Source organism: Camelus bactrianus, chromosome 34 (assembly GCF_048773025.1).
Source record: "Camelus bactrianus isolate YW-2024 breed Bactrian camel chromosome 34, ASM4877302v1, whole genome shotgun sequence".
Classification (NCBI taxonomy): domain Eukaryota; kingdom Metazoa; phylum Chordata; class Mammalia; order Artiodactyla; family Camelidae; genus Camelus; species Camelus bactrianus.
This window is the reverse complement of record NC_133572.1, coordinates 6,746,685-6,765,518: the sequence shown is the minus strand read 5'-3', so window position 1 is coordinate 6,765,518 and position 18,834 is coordinate 6,746,685. Positions and strand designations below refer to the sequence as shown.

General features: G+C 38.6%; 2 protein-coding genes and 1 long non-coding RNA gene across 7 annotated transcripts in view; 2 read left to right on the top strand and 1 right to left on the bottom strand.

Moving 5' to 3' along the window:
• The window catches only part of MAGOHB (mago homolog B, exon junction complex subunit), a 29,676-nt gene extending 18,858 nt beyond the window's left edge, over positions 1-10,818 (top strand). For 2 of the 3 annotated variants that reach the window (XM_074357391.1, XM_010946415.3), the window contains 2 exons: positions 1,055-1,158; positions 3,825-3,978. In XM_074357391.1, the coding sequence (XP_074213492.1) occupies positions 1,055-1,110 (56 nt within the window). In that variant the 3' untranslated portion in view covers positions 1,111-1,158; positions 3,825-3,978. Of the gene's footprint in view, positions 1-1,054; positions 1,159-3,824; positions 3,979-10,799 lie in introns of those variants that run through there. The other variant, XM_074357392.1, reaches the window with a different exon arrangement.
• Positions 1,937-7,299, bottom strand: LOC141575902 (uncharacterized). Its single transcript, XR_012503986.1, has 5 exons — positions 6,095-7,299; positions 5,831-5,919; positions 4,040-5,515; positions 2,775-2,864; positions 1,937-2,066 (listed from the first exon to the last, which is right to left on the bottom strand). It is a non-coding gene; the product is annotated as an uncharacterized LOC141575902 (long non-coding RNA).
• Positions 10,819-12,273: 1,455 nt separating the features above from the next.
• The window catches only part of LOC105062213 (C-type lectin domain family 12 member B-like), a 33,826-nt gene continuing 27,265 nt past the window's right edge, over positions 12,274-18,834 (top strand). For all 3 annotated transcript variants that reach the window (XM_045510246.2, XM_045510245.2, XM_074357390.1), the window contains exons 1-2: positions 12,274-12,412; positions 17,939-18,051. The gene's annotated coding sequence lies outside the window, so the exon portion shown is untranslated. The remainder of the gene's footprint in view (positions 12,413-17,938; positions 18,052-18,834) is intronic.

The following is an 18,834-nucleotide window of genomic DNA, read 5'->3' as shown; positions in this document are numbered from 1 at the left end:
TTTGGTAAATTACTTAGCCTCTCTAGGCCTTTTTTTTCCCCATCTGCAAAAGGTAGATAATAATGAGGATCATAAAGGTGATAACAGTGTTATAAATTAGCTTCATGACGATTTTCACTGCATCGGTGGTAACGTTTACTTGAATCGATATTTGTATGTATTATATCAAGATGTATCTCTCTCAAGAAGAATTGTAAAAAGAGAAAATACAGTGACAATATCAAAATCATCTTTTAAATTTATTACTAATAAGAACTATCCTCACACACGTTTCTACAAAGAAATGTATGCAACAATCTGTCTGAAACCTCTATCATTTAGAAAAAAAAATACAAAATTTATATCCAAATCTGAAAGATGTTTTAAATCATAATGTGAAAGAATTTATAAATCAAGTAATAACATAATTTTTTGTTTGTTGCAGTAAAACACAGTTAAATTTAAACCTATATTTAAAAATATATTCAGACATACAATCAAACACTATGTACTATGTCACTTTGACATACTACATTTTCAGACATAGTGAATCTTTCTAAGTGCTTCCCTTTTTCCTTTTTCCTCTTCCTGTGAACTGTAGCAAGCCTTTCTCTTATAAAGCTGACGTTTCCAACGCACGCACCCTCCTCCCACACTTGTTATTTTAATAAATTTGTTCTGAAGATTCTTTTTTTCCCTTAAGGATATGTAATGACTATTCTTCTTTATCCTTAAATTTTTCTGAAGCATGATTTTGACTGGTTTCATAAAATTATTGAACAAATCTCCTCTTGTTAGGTATTTATATTTTGAAGTTTTCTACATTTAAATAATTTATGAGACTGGCAGCCAGTTTTTACATAAATAAATAATCTACTAGAAGAAAATGACTGAAAGATGAGAAGACAGGAATTGAGGGCAGAGGGGGTTTTTCAAGAAGGAGGGCCAAAGGATGAGGTATGCAGAAAGTAGCAGACTGCTGGCTGTGGGAACAGCCCAGTCTTTTACCTGTCCTTATTGCCATTCATCCAGCAGGTGGGAATTTAGTCACTCATATGTCTTGTTTCTTTTACAGACCTTCCTTCGATCCCAGATGTCTCAAAATTCCTACTGGATTGGATTATCATTTAATAAAGAGGAAAGTAAATGGAAATGGATTGACGGTGACACATGTGGATTGTAAGTTTCTGGGATGCATTCAAAGTCTAATATTGGTGCCAGGTTGGATGGATTATCTATAATCTACAATTTTCTAGTAGAGGTTTTTGGTAAGAATAAGGCGAATGATTAAGAAAGTGTTTTGGGAAGTATAGTTAAAAAGGAAGGCAAGTGTCATACAGAGTTAGTAATAATAATCAAATTATGATGCTAAACGCATGCTCGGAAATATGTGTTACAATGTACACAAAACAAAACCATTAAGGACGGTGATGTGAAGTGATTGGACCATTCTGACTTAGCCATAGTGATTCCTCTCACAACCACAAATGAGTATTTTGAATATCCCCCAAAATTCATTTGAAACTGTTTTATATTATTAGTTTATATTCTTTATAAATGTAGATAAATGTAAGTACAAGCATACACATGCACACACACGTTCCCCTCATTGTACTCCTTCTATTAAGCGCAGTATTTTGTAAGTTCTTGGGTTTACATTTAGTTATAATGTGCTAAATCTGTTTGGTTTTTAAACAATCTTAACTGTTACATTTTTTATTTCTAGAAATTCTCTTACATTTTCAAATCTTCTCTCTAGTTACTTACATTTTCAAGCTTTCTTTCATTTCTTGAAAGATATTAAACATACTCATTTTATGTTTGGTACCTGAGAATTTTAATATTTGAAGTTTGGTGAGTCTAACCTATTATTTCCACTGACTTTTGTTCATGGGGCCGTGTTCATTTGTAGTGTTCAGTGATTTCTGTTCTCCTTCTGAGCTGCTGAGGAAGTCTTTGGAGGACTGAGTTGAAAGTGGCTTCCTCAAGGAGAGCTCGCTTTTGCTGGCTGCCTTGGGGCACTGCGAATCTGAGCTATTTCAATTCTAAGTCTGGGCCCGCAGGTAGTATTGTTCTGGATTGCAAACCTGTAAGAGATGTTGTGGAGGAAATCACCTGAATGTCCGGGAAGCCTGTGAATACACTTTCAGGTGAACAACCTCAGGGGTCACAAAACAGAAAGGCTCAAATGGACCAAAATAAGATGCTCACATCATGCAGTTAATTAAATCAATTTAAGACACTTAGCACTATGCAAAGGGAAAGAAAGGGGGTAGCTTCTCACACTTGGATGGAATGGGATAGTAAGTTGTCACACTTAGGATGAGGGCCCAGTAGTTGGAAGGACCCCTTGAATCCTGAGTTATCCACTCCTCAAATGGCCTGGCTCTGCTGCATCACCCTTCCCTGACGATGGTGCAAGGTTTCCAGGACCACACTTAAGGTTTGAGTAAGGGGGCCCAACAGACTTCTGAAAGTTCTTGTGGCCAGTGCACACATTATCTCTGTTGGGTGGATACATGAGCATGTAAGCCTGCTCAGAGCTGCAGCTCTCCAGTTAACCTGATGAGCAGCTGTGGATTTTATTTTGAGTTTCTCAGGCAGAAGGCCAGAATGAGTGTCACCAGTGGGTGGCGAACTTGAGACCTCATGAACATTGACTGTCTATAAGCATCGTGTGTGTTACACATGGTGTATGGTATTTATTTGGTTCTTTCTTCCTTTTCTGTGTTCAGCACACGTGTGCCCTGTTTGCTGTCTCTGTACCTAACATGTGCCATAGGTTACTAACTTACCTGTACTTAACACATCTTGTACTTTCTGCCTGTGCCTCACAAGCTGCTTAGTTTCATATATCTTCCTTAACTGCTTGCTTCTCTTTTTCCCTGTAGCAAATTTGGGTATTCTTAAGTAATGCAGCAGATGCAAATTACATGAGGGATGGTTCATGATTTTGTATTGTTAGGTGAGATTATTCTTTTTTTCTTCTGCTGAAATCCAAGGTTCAAGACCGTTCTAGGGCGATTTAGACTGAAGATATATCCCTTTGGGGTCTCAACTCTCTGTAGCTTGTTTTCTATTTAGAATGCCCATCTCGGGTGGAAGTCATTCTTCAGCCGACTACATCAATTAAGGGAAAAAGTGGCTTCAGTGTTTCACTTCCCCTTCGAGGTTCCCACCTTTACTTAACCCTCAGCTTGAATATGAATCTGCTTCTTATCAGTTCTTACCAATTTATTTGAGAGGGTGTAAAATTTGTTTTTATTCAGCATGTTAAATTGTTTTCAATAGGAAGATAGTTCTCACCTAACCCACTGCTTTGCTGAAATAAAGGTCCTGCTTTAGATATTTTTCAGTGAATTTTCATGTTTCAGTTAATAACCGTTAGCTATGGGATAGGGAAGGAAAAGAAAGAAAACACATAAAAACATCAATTAAACAACTTCATCTCTGACTGTATTCCACTTCTCCTTTTTTCTCCTTAAAGTTTATGCACACAAGACCTTACTATCTTGTCACAAAAATTCAGTTCCTCCTTTTAAATCTCTCACTTTTATTGAAGTAGTTAATATAAGAAAGCAGGTTGCTATATTGTGATGCCAGCGTAGCAGTGTTGCCTTCTGATCAAAAATTCCCAGTGTGGAACGAAACAGGAGATTTTGGGTGCGATCAAGAAGATGTTGTTCTGTTTAATGGGCTAAGAGCAGAAGAAATTCTTTTAGTGATGAGGTTATGGTTAATACTTCTGTATTTCAGGTCTTAGGCAACAGACTTAAAAAATATGGTTTACGTTATTTTAAGGTTCAGAATTAAACGGTTGCCCATGTCTGTTTTGTCTTTTACAGTAATTTGAAGGTAATGAATTTTCCTTCTGGGATAGGAAATTGTGTGTTTTTAACCCGAACAAGAACATCAGATATTGCATGCTCGAATATCTCCCATTGTATCTGTGAGAAGAGAATTGATTGCTTCAATAAATGCTAAGAAGAAAAGGTGAAATGGAATTTTGTCATTTTTGAAAACTGTTGTTTATTTCTTGTAATAGTTTGTGGTTACTTACAACTTAATATTTTTGACTGTAGGACTTAGTCCACTGTGGAAACAGAGATGAACTGAAAGAGGAAGAAAATGCCCTTTTGGTCTATGATTTAAAACATCAGATACCATCTGTCTTCTTGGGGAAGAGACAGTCATTTTGTCTTTGCAGAGCGGTTACCTGTCTGTTTAATGGCCTCAAGGAATTACTTTCTCTTTCCCCGAGACACTCACAGAACCGATTAGAGAACTCAGATAAAAAGCCTGGGTCTTTTCTTTATCAATGGGATGAATCATGTCAATAGCTCCTGGCTTTGAGAGATCACAATTCATAACTAAAAAACAGTTACCTTCCCTCCCTCCCCAGCTAGATGCTTCCTTCTCATTAAAAAACTAATTCTGCTGTATTTTCAAACTTCTGAATAGTTGAAGTGATAGTACAAGGAACTTTGTAGAACCTTAACTCGTAGTTACCATTTGTTTATGTTTTACTCTATCTTCACTTTACAGTTCTCTCTCTCTCCTTGCCAATTCATTTGATGATAAATTCAGGACATTATGTCCCTTTGTCTAAATATTTCACCAGAACAAGGACTTTGCCTTGTGTAACCATGGTACAATTGTCAAAATCAGGAAATTCAGCATTGCTCCTACTGTGCTTTCATCTATAGCCCGTATTCAAATTTTCTCAACTGTCTGTAGAGCGCCATTTATACCAGTGTTCCCTTCTTCAGAATTATGTACATTTAGTTGTGATGTCTCTTTAGTCTCCTTTAAGCTGAATTTCTTCAGGATTTCGTCTGTCTTGATCTTGACGTTTCAAAAATCAACTATATTGAGTTATGCTTTCGTGCAATAAAATGCACTCATTTAAAGTCATGAGATCAGTGGGCTTTAGACAGATGTATGCGCCCCTCAGTCAGATCAAGACAGAACATTTCCATCACGTCCAGAAGCTCCTTTCTCCCTCTCGCCACCCACCCTGTCCCAGGAAACCGGTGATGTTCTTTCTGTGACCATGAATTAGTTGTGTCTGTTTTGTTACAGATCTTCATACATCATGTGTTCTTTTGCATCTGGCTTGTTTTTGCTCAGTATGTTTTTGAAATCAATCCTCGTTCTTTCACGTATCGGTTCATTCTTTGTGTTACGGAGCAGCATTCCCTTGTACAGATGGACCACAATGTGGTCATCCACGTTTGGGCATTTGATATTTATCACTTTCTACTCTTACCGCTCATTTTCCTCAACCAGTTGAGATCTCTTGTCTAGTGTCATGGCCCCTGCCGACTGTTCCTTTCCTACTTGACATACAAGTTTTATTTAATTGGACCATCTTTATTATGCCCTCCTTTACCTTAGGATCTCTGGGCTATTGCACTGATATAACAACCCATCAAGTAATCTTGCCACACTAGGCACGCAAAGGAGTTACCACACTGGGGACATCCCCCGTTACAGATGTTCAGTCTCTGCGTCCCTCCTCCATGTGCTTCACGACCTATTACAGAAGTGAGGAGCCTCATATTAGGTGGAAGCATGAAGTTATTGTATGAAATTTAAATATGAACATAAGGATGGCAGTGAGCACTGAGGTTAGAATGTGCCCATCTGGGCTTGTCAGTGGCTCAGATCTATTCCTTGCTCCTCCCCTGCTCAGCTTTGAGTTATGGGAAAGCTAACCCCTCCAAGCTGCATTCTCCAGTGTCTTGTCTGAACAGAGCCTGAGGCAAAGCCTAAATGCTGTCAGTGCTTTCCAGGGCACTGAAAATGAGGGAAAGGGGAAACGAGGTGAGGGAGGATGGGAAATACTTACAAGACGGCCCATAACTGAGCTGGCCACTGCTCCATGAAGAAACGAAACTGGTCACTTGACCCTGGAGAATGTGGCTGTACCGGAACACCCTAAGCGTAAACAGTCAACGGAGGGAAAAGTGAAGAGAAAATTTATATACCAGTCCCCTTCCGTCTCTCGTCTCCCAGTTGTTATAGCTTATCCCAAGCAAAAACAAATAGCCTGCACTTCTAGTATGTACGGCTCCTCAGACCCGGCTGTCACATCCTGTGGTTTGGTGCTTACCAGCGTCCACAGATGGCGTTCCGAGCTAGACTCTTCAGCTGCAGACTTCAGACGGTGGAAACTGCAGCCCCACCTACAGATGATTGCTGCAAGGGCAATAGTGTGAAAGCAAGTGGTTAAGAACCAAGAGGCGTATGAAGCTGAGGCTGAGAATGTGAGAAAGTGCCTAAGATGTCTTCGATTAAACCAGGCTCCCCGATTCTAGGTGGGTTTTGTCAAGAGGAGATGCTGATAGGAAATGGGAGGGTGAGAGAAAGGAGAAGCCAGGGTGGCTTTAACCCTTGTCTACTTTAGATTGCTTCTCTAGCAACAGCGACACTACTTCTCTGCTCCTACTCCTCACTGGACAGATCTATGGTTCTAGCTTCTGCCAGGGGTCCTGACTCCAGGAAACCACCTCTTTCCTTTTCCCCTAGTTTAGGGGGTAGTTGAAACTTCCTGGTATTTGTTAAACTCTGGGTTTCCTTATTGATTCCTAGGTGATTTCTTAGCATCTTTGTCACCTTTGTAATCAATTCCCTGAGTTAAATTCCCTCTGTTTTAAATACTCAGAGAGATTTCTGCTTTCCTTGCTGGACTCTGACTGATACACGTGTGTTTTCTCGTTTTCTCATTGTGACCACCCTGTAAGGTAACTCAGGCATACCTTGGTGGTGCTGCAGGTTCGGCTCCAGACCACCACAGTCAAGTGAGTATCGTGATAAAGTGAATGTTGCAATAAAGTGAGTCACACACATTTTTTTGGTTTCTCAGTACATATAAAAGTTAAGTTTATACTGTAGTCTATTAAATGTGCAACAGTATTATTATGTATAAAAAAGGGTGTACATGCCTTAATTAATAATCACAAAAAATGCTAACTATCATCTGTGCCTTCAGCAGGTTGTAATCTTTTTACAAGTGGACAGTCTTGCCTTGGTGTTGATAGCTGCTGACTGATCAGGGTGGTGGCTGCTGAAGGCTGGGGTGGCAGTGGCAATTTCTTAAAACAAGACAGCCCTGAAGTTTGCCACATCGGTTGACCCTTCCTTTCACAAGGAATTTCTCTACAGCGTGCAGTGTTGTTGGATAGCATTTTACCCACAGTAGAACTTTCTTTCAAAATTGGAGTCAATCTTTTCAAACCCTGCCGCTGTCTTAATCAATTAAGTTTATGTAGTATTCTGAATCCTTTGTTGTCATTTCGACAGTCTTCACAGCGTGTTCACCAGGTGTCGTTTCCATCTCAGAAAACCACATACTTGGCTCATCCAGAAGAAGCTACTCCTCATCTGTTAAAGTTTTATCATGAGATTTCAGCAATTCAGTCCCATCTTCAGGCTCCACTTCTGACTCTAGTTCTCTTGCTCTTTCCACCACATCTGTAGTTAATTCCCCCCATAAAGTCTTGAACCCCTCAAAGTCATCCATGAAGGTTGAGGTCAGCTTCTTTCAGATTCCTGTGTATGTTGATATTTTGACCTCTTCCCATGAGTCACACATGTTCTCAGTGGCATCTAGAATGGTGAATCCTTTCCAAAGGTTTATAATTTGCTCAGATCCATCAGAGGAATCATAATCTATGTCAGCTGTAGCCTCACAAAATATATTTCCTAAATAATAAGACTTGAAAGTCAAGCTTACTCCTGGATTTATGGGCCGTTGTGTTAGCAGGCACGAAAACAACAGTGCTCTCATGAGACATCTCCATCAGAGCGCTTGGGTGACCAGGGACGTTATCAGTGAGCAATAGCATTTTGAAAGGAATCTTTTTTTTTTTCCCCCTGAGCAATAGGTTTCAAATGTGGGCTAAAAATATTCAGTAAACCATGTTGTAAACAGGTGTCCCCTGGTCTAGGCTTTGTTGTTCCATTTATAGGGCACAGGCAGAGTAGATTTAGTGTAAGTCTGAAGGGCCCAAGGAATTTTGGAATGATTAAGAGTATTGGCTTCAACATAAAGTCATCAGTTGCATTAGCTCCTAACAAGAGGGTCAGCTTGTCCTTTGAAGACGTTAAGCCAGGCACTGACTTCTTTCCATCTATAAAGTTTCTATGTGGCATCTTTTTCTAATGTAAGGCTGTTTCATCTACACTGAGAATCTGCCATTTAGTGTAGCCACCTTCATTGATGATCTGAGCCACATCTTCTGGGTAACTCGCTGTAGCTTCTACGTCAGCACTTGCCACTTCACCTGGCACTTTTGTGTCATGGAGATGGCTTCTCTCCTCAAACCTCATGAACCAAACCGCTGGCTTCGCACTTTTCTTCTGCAGCTTCCCCACTTCTCTCTGTCTTCACAGAATTGCAGAGTTAGGTCTTGCTCTGGGTTAGGCTTAAGCCTAAGGGAATGTTGTGGCTGATTAGATCTTCTGTCCAGACCACTATGACCTTCTCCATATCAGCAAGAAGGCTGTTTTCTTATCATTCATGTGCCCATTGGAGTGCACATTTAATTTCAGGAACCTCAAGAACTTTTCTTTTGCACTCACAGCTTGGCTAGCTCTTTGGTGCAGTAGGCCTAGCTTTTGGCTTATCTCGGCTTTTGACACACCTTCGTCACTAAATTTAATCATTTCCAGCTTTTGATTTAAACTGAGAGATTTGTGACTTCCTTTTACTTAAACGCTTAAAGGCCATTGGAGGATTGGTAATTGGCCTAATTTCAATATTGTTGTGTCTCAAGGTATAGGGGGGCCCTAGGAGAGGGGAATGGCTGGTTGATGGAGTAGTCAGAAGACACCCATTTTTCCATTACGTTCACCGTCTTCTATGGGAACACTTTGTGGCACCCCAAAACAATGACAGTAGTAACATTAAAGATGACTTACGGCAGATCACCATAACAAATATGACAATAAAGAACAAGTTTGAAGTATTGTGAGAATCACCAAAATGTGCACAGAGATGTGAAGTGAGCAAATGCTGCTGGAAAAATGGCACCGATAGACTTGCTTGCTGCAGGGTTGCCGCCAACCTTCAATCTGTAAAAAAATGGAGTATCTGTGATGTACAGTGAAATGAAGATTGCTTGTGCCATTCTCTCCATTTTATAGATAAGAAAGCTAAGGCTTGGCAAAATTATTCAATTAATTTTGGGGTTTGAACCCTTTCCCTGATTTTATCTGCTGTGTTTTTGTCAGAATCTCAAAATAGACTCCAGATATTTTATACAAAAATTCACAAGATAATTCAGTTTTGGGAGTGGCTGTTGTGTAATAAATGAAGTTCAAAACAAAAACTAACTTAATGGCCCTCAGCTTGCGTTAAGTATGCTTTGAAACAGTTTTTAAGATTTATTTTCTAGAAATCCAAATAGCAAGAGTACTTTTTGAAAACTTAGAATAGTTGCTGCCACTTTAAATTTGTTTGCTACAGTTTTCAAAGGCTCTTTCTCACATTTGGTTTTGTAATTTTGTACTACGGCCACCAGATGGCATCATCACACAAACCAAGCTCTACAATCGAGGCTCTTAAATTTAAAAATCTTGCTCTGAAGAATAGAGTCACAAATATATTCTCACAAACTGCTACTGGGGATGTTAGCTACTGTAAATAGATTTAGCAGACTATATTCTTAGTCTTAAAAATGGTAGTACTTTCTGAGCTAATGATTCTACTTTAGAGATTTATCTTCAGAAAATAATACATATGAACCAAATGCTCCACACTTAGATTTTTACCTTAGCATTATTTGAATTGCCAAATACCAGGGAAAAACCTTACACCCAACAAGAGGGGATGGGTTAAGTATATAGGTTAAATATATATGCTGTTACCATACAATTGAAAAATATAAAAATTAAAAAATAATTTTTATGATGTATTCAATGATATGAAATGCTTCTGACATAATGTTAATTGAAAAATTTGGATTGTAAAATAATGTGTGATCCCTACCATGTACAAAATGTACGTAGAAAACATAGAAAGGAAATACATTGACATAATTTTAAAAAGAGATTGTAAGGTTTTTTCTTCATGTTTTCCTTGTTGCTCCAATTTTCAACAATGAGTAGCTAGAAAAAAATCATACGTTATTAAGAAGAAGAAATCAAGTCAGAACAACAAAGCAAGGGAATAAAAATTATCATCATTTCAAATTCTTTGTCCTCTACTATGTTAAACCATAAAAAAAAGTTTGTGTATTCATTAATTATCCAGTGTTATTTTATATGCCAGACACTGCACTGGGTGTTGGTTATACAAAAGTGATTAAGACACAGTGTCTGCTTTTATGGAACATATGACCAAGTTGAAGAGAGAGACGGATAAGCAGACTATTTTGTAAAGTAATACGGCAGACTCATGCTAAAGACTAATAGTGGAGTAATACATTTTCTTTATTCCATTTGATAGTCTTAGTTCCCCCAGTTTGAACTCAAATATTTGATTTATGACTGTGACATACTAGCCTTTGTATGTATTTTTCATCGTTTAAGGATTTCCAAGAACAAACATGATCATGAGTAAATAGTATCTGCACTATCTATCCGGGGGTTACAAGCACTTATCTGTTAGGAGAGACATCATCTACCGGAGAGAATGGAGTGTTGCCGCCGTGGTCGCGGTGGATTTTGGTGCAGAACACTGCCGCAGAGAAGTCTCGGTTGTTCGACGTTACCAACACTGGGATTGCGAGGGCGAGATGAAAGTGTGCTAGGGAGGTTGGGGGGCCTTTCTTCCTAAGTAACAGAAGGTCTGGTCCACGGCTCTTCACTTGCAGAACATTTAAGATACAGTCCTGATGAGGGAGAGACACTGAAGAATCATTCTGAAAGCAGAAAGGTGAATGGAAATGCTTTCAACAAGGTAAGGAAACTGCACATCTTGCGTTACTTCGACAAAAAAAATGCACAACGTGAGAGTTAAGTTTTATTTGGGGCCAAATGAGGACTGCAGCCCTGGAGGCAGCCCCTCAGATAGCTCTGAGGAACTGCTCCAAAGAAGCAGCGGGGAGGTCAGCACACGCGTGATTTTGGTGAAGGGGTTGGGGTACGTGCAGTCAAGCACACGTTTTGGCAGAAGGTTGTCCTTGTCCCGAGGAGCAGATGTCTCCCTGAATGCCTGTGGTGCTTCTCTAGATATGAGAAGATGCAGGAAATTGGGCTCCTAGAGTCTCCTGCAAATATCCAACTATCTGAAGGCCTGTTCTGCCAGCTTCTCCCAGAGCACAGAGCGCCTTATTCCTGATCTCCGCCCTGAACTCCTCTCAGGGTGTGTTGAAGATCAGGGACTGCAGTGGCTGGTGACATCATTCTTGTAGTGTCAGATGGCAGGCGGCGGGTTTTAGATGGCACTGATTCAGGCTGCAGATGCTGCTGGAGCTCAGTGGCTCTCTCCTCCCCCCGCCCCTGCAGTTCTCCAGAAAACTCCCAACCTGCCCACCTGAACTAGCCACTTCCTCCCTCCTGGTTCATTTCCTGGTACATTGTGAGCTCATTCTGGCCATCTGGAGGCGAATTTCTAGCCTGCCCCCGTTTTGTCCCCCTCTCTCAGTATTCAATTTTGTGCATGATATCCCTTGAAGGTTAAAAAAAAAAGATTTTGTGGGAAGTCCAGTATTTAAAATTTTTTTTTTGGAATTTGACAAAATGTTTTCTGTTATTAACAGAAAAGTGGGATGAGAAGGTACACATAATTCAGTTTTTATTTCTTGCCTGTAAAGTAGGCATAAACCTACTACATAAGGTCATAGACACGCACTTACATGCCCTGTTGTGAGTCACCTAATGCCTCTAACTCTGAGTTTGCTCATCTGTAAAATGAGGGTAACTATCTGTTGCCCAGTGTGCTGAGGCGTAGATGAAGTGGCTAATGCAGAAAAGCAACAATAGCAGAAGCCCCCCCAAGCTCCCCAAAGCTGTGCTTGGCACTTCCCTAAATGTTAGTTTGCCTCAGTTAGTAAGCAATAAAATATAGATGACAGAACAAAGAACTGGCCCACACTATTCATCTTTGAAGAGAGGAAAAAAATACTCTAAAAAACACAACCGCAACAAACAACAAACAGTCCATGTTCAATCATCAGACACTTTAATACAATATCAGATCCTCACGTGTATGTTTCCTTTTGTGACCATCCTGGGGGAGTCCATGACCAAGAGGCCAGGTTTAAAGTAAGCCACAGATTTAAAGGTAGATCTCAAATCTATAATATTTTTTAAAATGTACCTTTTCTTTCATTCCCAGACCTTGCATGAAAGTGAGGAGAGAGAGGAGGCCACTGTCGGGCTCACCCCGCCTCACGCGGTGAAACGCACATCACTCTGGGTCTGGCGGTAGAGTGAGCTCCTTCAGTTTGCGACTTCCTGTGCGGTTTTAGCTCAAGTACCCGAGGTACTTCAGCTCTTTTTCTTCCTCTGCTGGGCTTGATATGTTGACAACCTCTCAGGAAGCGTCTGGGTCTATTTTTATGTTTTATTTTCATAGCACATTTTGCAGTGTCTTTTATAATGGACTTGTAGTTACGCTTATGATGGTGGAGGGTTGAGTTGGCATAGACGAATAGCAGGTGATCTAAAACTTGATCATGTGTTATTCAATTATATTTTAGGGTTGGTTTGAACATAGTTTGACAAAGCAATGTCAGATGAGACATCCTGAGCTTGAGCTAACTGATAACCAGTGAGGGTGGGCCAGGAGGATGCTGGTAGGGAAAGAAATGAGCATGAAAAAACGCAAACGTAGATTCACCAAGTGAAGAAGACGTTGGCATGTGTCACTGGGACGTGAGCTCAGGGCCACATTTCTATCCAGGCTGTGCCTTGAACCTCTCCAGCACTGTGCCTGCTCTTGGTGTATAGGCATCAAGCGGTTTTTTTCAGGTATCAAAAATTGGGATAAGGGTGAGGGTCTAGCTCAGTGGTGGAGGGTGTGCTTAGCATGCACGAGGTCCTGGGTTCAACCCCAGTACCTCCATTAAAATTTTTTTTAAATAATAAAAAAAAAAATTGGGATGCAGACAAAAACATAAAGTGCAATGCAGCCTGGTTTTTATTCTATTAAAACGTAATGGGATGCCATGTAAAGGATTCAGCACATCCCCATTTTCTGTCTAGCTTAAGAAAGAATTGTATACTTAGGTACAGCCTTACTTCCAAACTATGGTTAGCCTCTGGCTATTTAACTTTTTAGTTTCTCACTTTTTATTTGTCTTCCCCGTGGGCTTAATGTTAGGGACTTTTGATAGCTGTGACTCATTTGCTTCTGAAGTCAGTATCCGTGGATTTCAAACTTTAGTTTGCATCAGTATCATCTGGAGAGCCTGTGACAATGCAGATTGTTGGACCCCACCTCAGAGTTTCTGATTCAGTGATTGTGATTCCAAATTTGTGTTTTTAACAGTTCTCAGGCGATGCTTATGCTTCTGGCCTGGAACCATGCTTGAAGACCTTCTGCTCCTGTTTACTTTCAATTATTTCGCAATGCAAGTGTTCATTATGTTTACCTTTACCCTTTGGCCAGTCTGAGAATCCCTTCCTGGGCACTGGTGTTCTCTGACGAGAGAAACTGCTGTCCATTTCTTCAGAGTCTCAATTAGCCTTTCCATTCCTGAGAATATTTTCTGATTAAATGTTACTTCCCCAATGGAATCTGCTCTCAGAATGAAGATTTGTATATTTCTTCTCTCAGTAAAGTTCACTCCTTTCTTCTGTAGCCAAAGACCCCTTCTCTTGTTCACACGGGAATCCCAGTGGTAAACAAGAAATTCAGCTGAGTTCCATCTTGGTTGGGGTCAGGATTATCCTTTTGTGATTCAGCCCCACACAGGATGTCCAAGTTTCTCCTGCTTTCTCTTGAGGAGAGCTTTAAAGTGTCCAGAACTGTTGAGATAAAAAATGGCCCAAAGAAGACAGGTAGTAGAAAGTTCGTGGTCTTGGACAATTGGGTTACTTTCTGCTTTCCATTCTGTTATGATCAAAAGTTCCGTTAGTACCCACTTCCCCTTGACTCTGTACTCCACTTTTCTGTCTTTCTTGTCCCCAGTGCCTGGGGAAAACATCACACTCAACAAGTGCATCTCCACTTCAGTCTCCTAGAGTACTTTGCAAATTAGGGTCAGCTTTGTTCCAAGCTGGGCAAGAAAGAGTGCCTTTCAGTCTGTGAGTGAGAGGGAGGGAAAACTCGGAGCACAAGAAGACAGCCAGGGTAACTGTCCTATAACTCTGTGTCTCTGTGTTTATATATTCACTCATAAATACCTTAGTTCATTCATGTAGTCTTTCTTCATTCAGCAAATATTTATTGAGTCCCATGTGCCTTCAGTTAACACTGTTAACCGAAACTTCAGAAACCAAGACCTGATTGAAATAAAGAGGTGTTTGTTAGGGATTTGTTAGGACTGCAGCTTGGGAGGCACGAATTCAAAAAGAAGCACTTGAGTTGTGGCCCACAGGACTCCAAGACGGAGGAAGATTTTTAAGTGCAAAAACTGCAGGGCCACAGTGAGTTACATAAGTTGTTTGTCAGGAATTATTATTGGAGCTGGCAAGAAGTGAGAGTGCTTGCTAAGAAGGATTGTTTGGGGTCTGAAATGGTTGCCAAGTTACAAGGCAGGAGCTTGAGACCATAAGGTTGCAGCTGGTGGATGTTGTCCCAAATCCCCCTGGTGGTGTCCTCGGGTTTGGTTTAGTTCAGAGAAAATACAAGTCCTAGGGGTGCAGGGACGTGTCTGAGACCAGATCCTCAATGGCTTTCAACTCCACTTCTGTACACCTGATCTATAATCATTCCATTATAATTCCAGTTTGTCATCAACACTAGCCTCCGCTTTAAAAAAGGGATTAGTTTCCCTCCCCGTGTACTATTTTCTAATTAAATTAAAATAGTATATACTTAAACATATATTGAATGTGTATATGCAAATTAAACATTTAAATATATATACAATTCAACATATGTGTGAAGTGTGATTTTACATGTTTGTGTCTTGGGCTTTACTCTTAGTCTCTAATCAAAGATGATAAAGAATTAATGATCTATGGTACAAATGCAGTTTTATTTTATTTCAAAATCACCAAGAGTTAAAATACGTATTTTTTTTGCTTTAAAAATGCTATCCTTTATTGAATGTATTTCTGGAGTTTCTTAACAATTTTCAGCAGTTATTATATCTACTCCTCTATAGTGTCTACTTGATCACAAATATGACACCTGGAATTAAAAAAAGAGCTTGTTCAACATTCTTAAATGCATAATAATATATAGTTAAAACATCTGGATGAAAATTAAATTTATTAGCAATCGATACAGTACATAAAAGTACAAAGAAGAAAAATTTTACCATGGATAATCACTTAAAGATTGTTTTAAACTTCCTTCTAGTTATTGTTTAATTTTCTTATTTAATTAACCTGACAATTGTTTTTTTAATTAAGTATAGATTTTTTTTGTGTATATATATGTATGTTTTTTTTCTTGTTGAAGTGTAGTCAGTTTACAATGTTGTGTCAATTTCTGGTGTACAGGACAATGCTTCAGCCATACATGAACATACATATACTTGTTTTCACATTCTTTTTCACCATAGTTATATAAATATCAAATATAGTTCCCTGCGCTATACAGCATGAACTTGTTTATCTATTCTATATATATCAGTTAGTATCTGCACATCTCTAACTCCCAATTTATACGCGCACCCCCACCAGTAACCACAAGTTTGTTCTCTATGTCTGAGAGTCTGTTTCTGTTTTGCAAATAAGTTTGTCTTTATTTTTAGATTCCACATATAAGTGATATTGTACAGTATTTTTTTCTCTTTCTGGCTTATTTCACTTAGAATGACTGTCTCCAGGTCCATCCATATTGCTGCAAATGGCATTATTTTAATTTTTTTATAGCTGAGTAGTATTCCATTGTATAAATATACCACGACTTCTTTATCCAGTCATCTATCAATGGACGTTTAGGTTGTTTCCATGTCTTGGCTATTATAAATAGTGCTGCTATGAACATTGGGGTGCATGTATCTTTTTGAATTAAGGTTCCCTCTGGATATATGCCCAGGAGTGGGATTGCTGGATCATAGGGTAAGTCTGTTTTTAGTCTTTTGAGGAATCTCCGTACTGCTTTCCGTAACGGCTGCACTTATTCACGATGATTATTTCTAGGTGGTGTATAACATTTTATATTTAAAAAACTTTTTTCTTTGTACCTCAAGAACATGGAAAACAAAAAGGAAATACAATCTAAATCAAGTAAAGGGAGGAAATCATAAAATTAAAAACAGAGTTCAGTAAAATTTGAAATAAAAATAATAAACGTAACAATAAGTTTTGAAAAGATCAGTAACATTGATGATCCTCTAGCCGGACTGACCAAAAGAAAAAAAAATAGACATGAAAGACCAATACCAGGAATGGAAGAGCAGCATTGTTACAGAGAGTATTAACATGAAAAGGATATCAAGGGAATGTTATGTAGAACTTTTTGATAACAAATTCTAAAACCTGCATGACATAGACAAATTTATTGAGAAAACATGATACACACACACAGAAAGAATTTGATAACCTGAATTGTTGTATATCTAAGAAAAGATACTGAATTTGCAGTTAAAACATTCCAGAGGAAATTCCAGATGTGAATTCTACCGAATATTTAAAGAATAAAGATAAAAACTTAAAAAAAAAAAAAACCTCTTCCAACAGACAGAAGAGAATAAAACACATTCCAACCGGTTTTGTAAAGTCACTGCTACTTGGATATCAAAACCAGATAAACGTGAGAAACCACAGGCCACATGCACAGAACATCACAAACATCCTCAGCAAATGCTGACACACTGACTGAGCAACTTACACAAAAGTTTATGCATCATGATGGATTGGGGTTATTCTGCATATGTAGGATTAACGGGTCAATGTGATTTGCCTTACTAATTGACTAAGGAAGAAAGGCCATATGAGAGCTTAAATAGATGCAAACAAAGCACTACACAATTTGACATCATTTTTGCAATACTCTTAGTAAATTAATAGTAAGGGAGATCTTCCTTACCGTGATATAGTACATCTAAGAAAAACCTACAGGTAACACTATATTTAGCAGTGAAAGTGTGGGTACTTTCCCCTTAACATTGGCTACAAGGCAAGGATATCTATTCTCACCATTTCTGTTCACCATCATAAGGGAGGCCATTTCAGTGCAATAAAGCAAGAAAAGAAGTCACACAGATCGGACAGGAAAAACAAGACTATATTTGCAAAGTGATGTAATGTCTGCTTGGAAAATTCCAAAGTCTCCCTAAAATCCTCCTAAAACTAATCAGTAAGTTTAGCATGGTTTCAAATGCAAGGACATTATGTCCAAATCAATTATATTTCTATATACTAAAGTTAAGGTGTTGGAAATTGAGATAAACAAAAATTACTATTTACAGTAGTATCAAAAACATTAAGTTGATAGTACAAATGTACCAAAATATGTGCACCATTTGTATGCTGAAAATTATAAAACACTAATGAGAAAAATTAAAGAAGACAAATGAATGGATAAATATACCATGTTCGTGGATTGGAAGCCTCAGTATGATGATTCCTTTTCTTCCACAAATTGATCTCTAAATTTGTCAATCAAAATCAGAAACCCAGCAAGCTTTTATTTTGTAGAAATTTACACCCTGATTTTAATTTTTTGAAATGCACTTTATTTTTCAGAACAATATAAATTTACCAGAAAAGTTCAAAGATAGTACAGGGTTCCCATACACTCTGCATTCAGTTCCCTATAATACCTATTACAGCAGTATTGCACATTTGATAGAATTAATAAGACAACATTTACACATGTTTGTTAACTAAAATCTGTAATTTACTCATGTTTCCTCAAGCTTTTACCTATGTCCTTTTTGTGTTCCAGGATCCCATGCAGGTTATCACGTTGCATTTAGTTGTCACGCGCCCTGAGGCTACACTTGGCTGTTACAGACTCCCCGTGTTGTTGATGATCTCAATAGTTTTGAGGAGTGCTAGGTAGGTATACTTTAGCATATCCCTCAACTGAGACTTGTCTGATGTTCTTCTCAGTGCCATTTGTATCACTTCATCTCAAGAGTACAAACAGACAATATGACTTATCACTGTTGATGTTAACTTTGCTCACTGAGGTAGTGTTTGTCAGATTTTCCACTCTAAAGTTACTCTTTCTTCCCCTTCCATATGAGTCTATAAATATTTCCTTGGAAGAGAATCATTTATATGCAGTACACACTTAAGGAATAATGAGTTAGGTCCCACCACCGTTAGGCGGAAGCATCTCCATACTTTATTTGGAATTATTCTGCACAGGAGATTTGTCTCATGTCCCCATATGTTTAAGTATTCAGTCATTTTCTACTACTATGGACTCATGGATATTTACTTTATATTTTGGGTTATAATCCAGTACTACTTTTGTTGTTTTTGTTGCTCAAATTGTTCCAGCTTTGGCCACTAGGACTTCTTTTACTTAGTTGCTCAACCCCTTTGACATACCCCATGGTTTTAAGTGTTTCCCCACCTTATAGAATTACAAAAATCTCCAGGCTCTTGTATATTTCCTACCTTTGTCTTAGAATCAGTCATTTTTCCAAGGAGCTCTGATTTCTTTTACTGGGTAATAGATTTATAATAAAAACATGGCCATTATGTGAAATTTTCTTTTTCTTTGCAAAAAAAAAAAGTGTGAAAACAATTTTGAAGAAGAACAAAGAAGAATTCACATTATTTGAAGACAATATAAAATCACAATAAAGGTACTGATGAAAGAAGATAAGA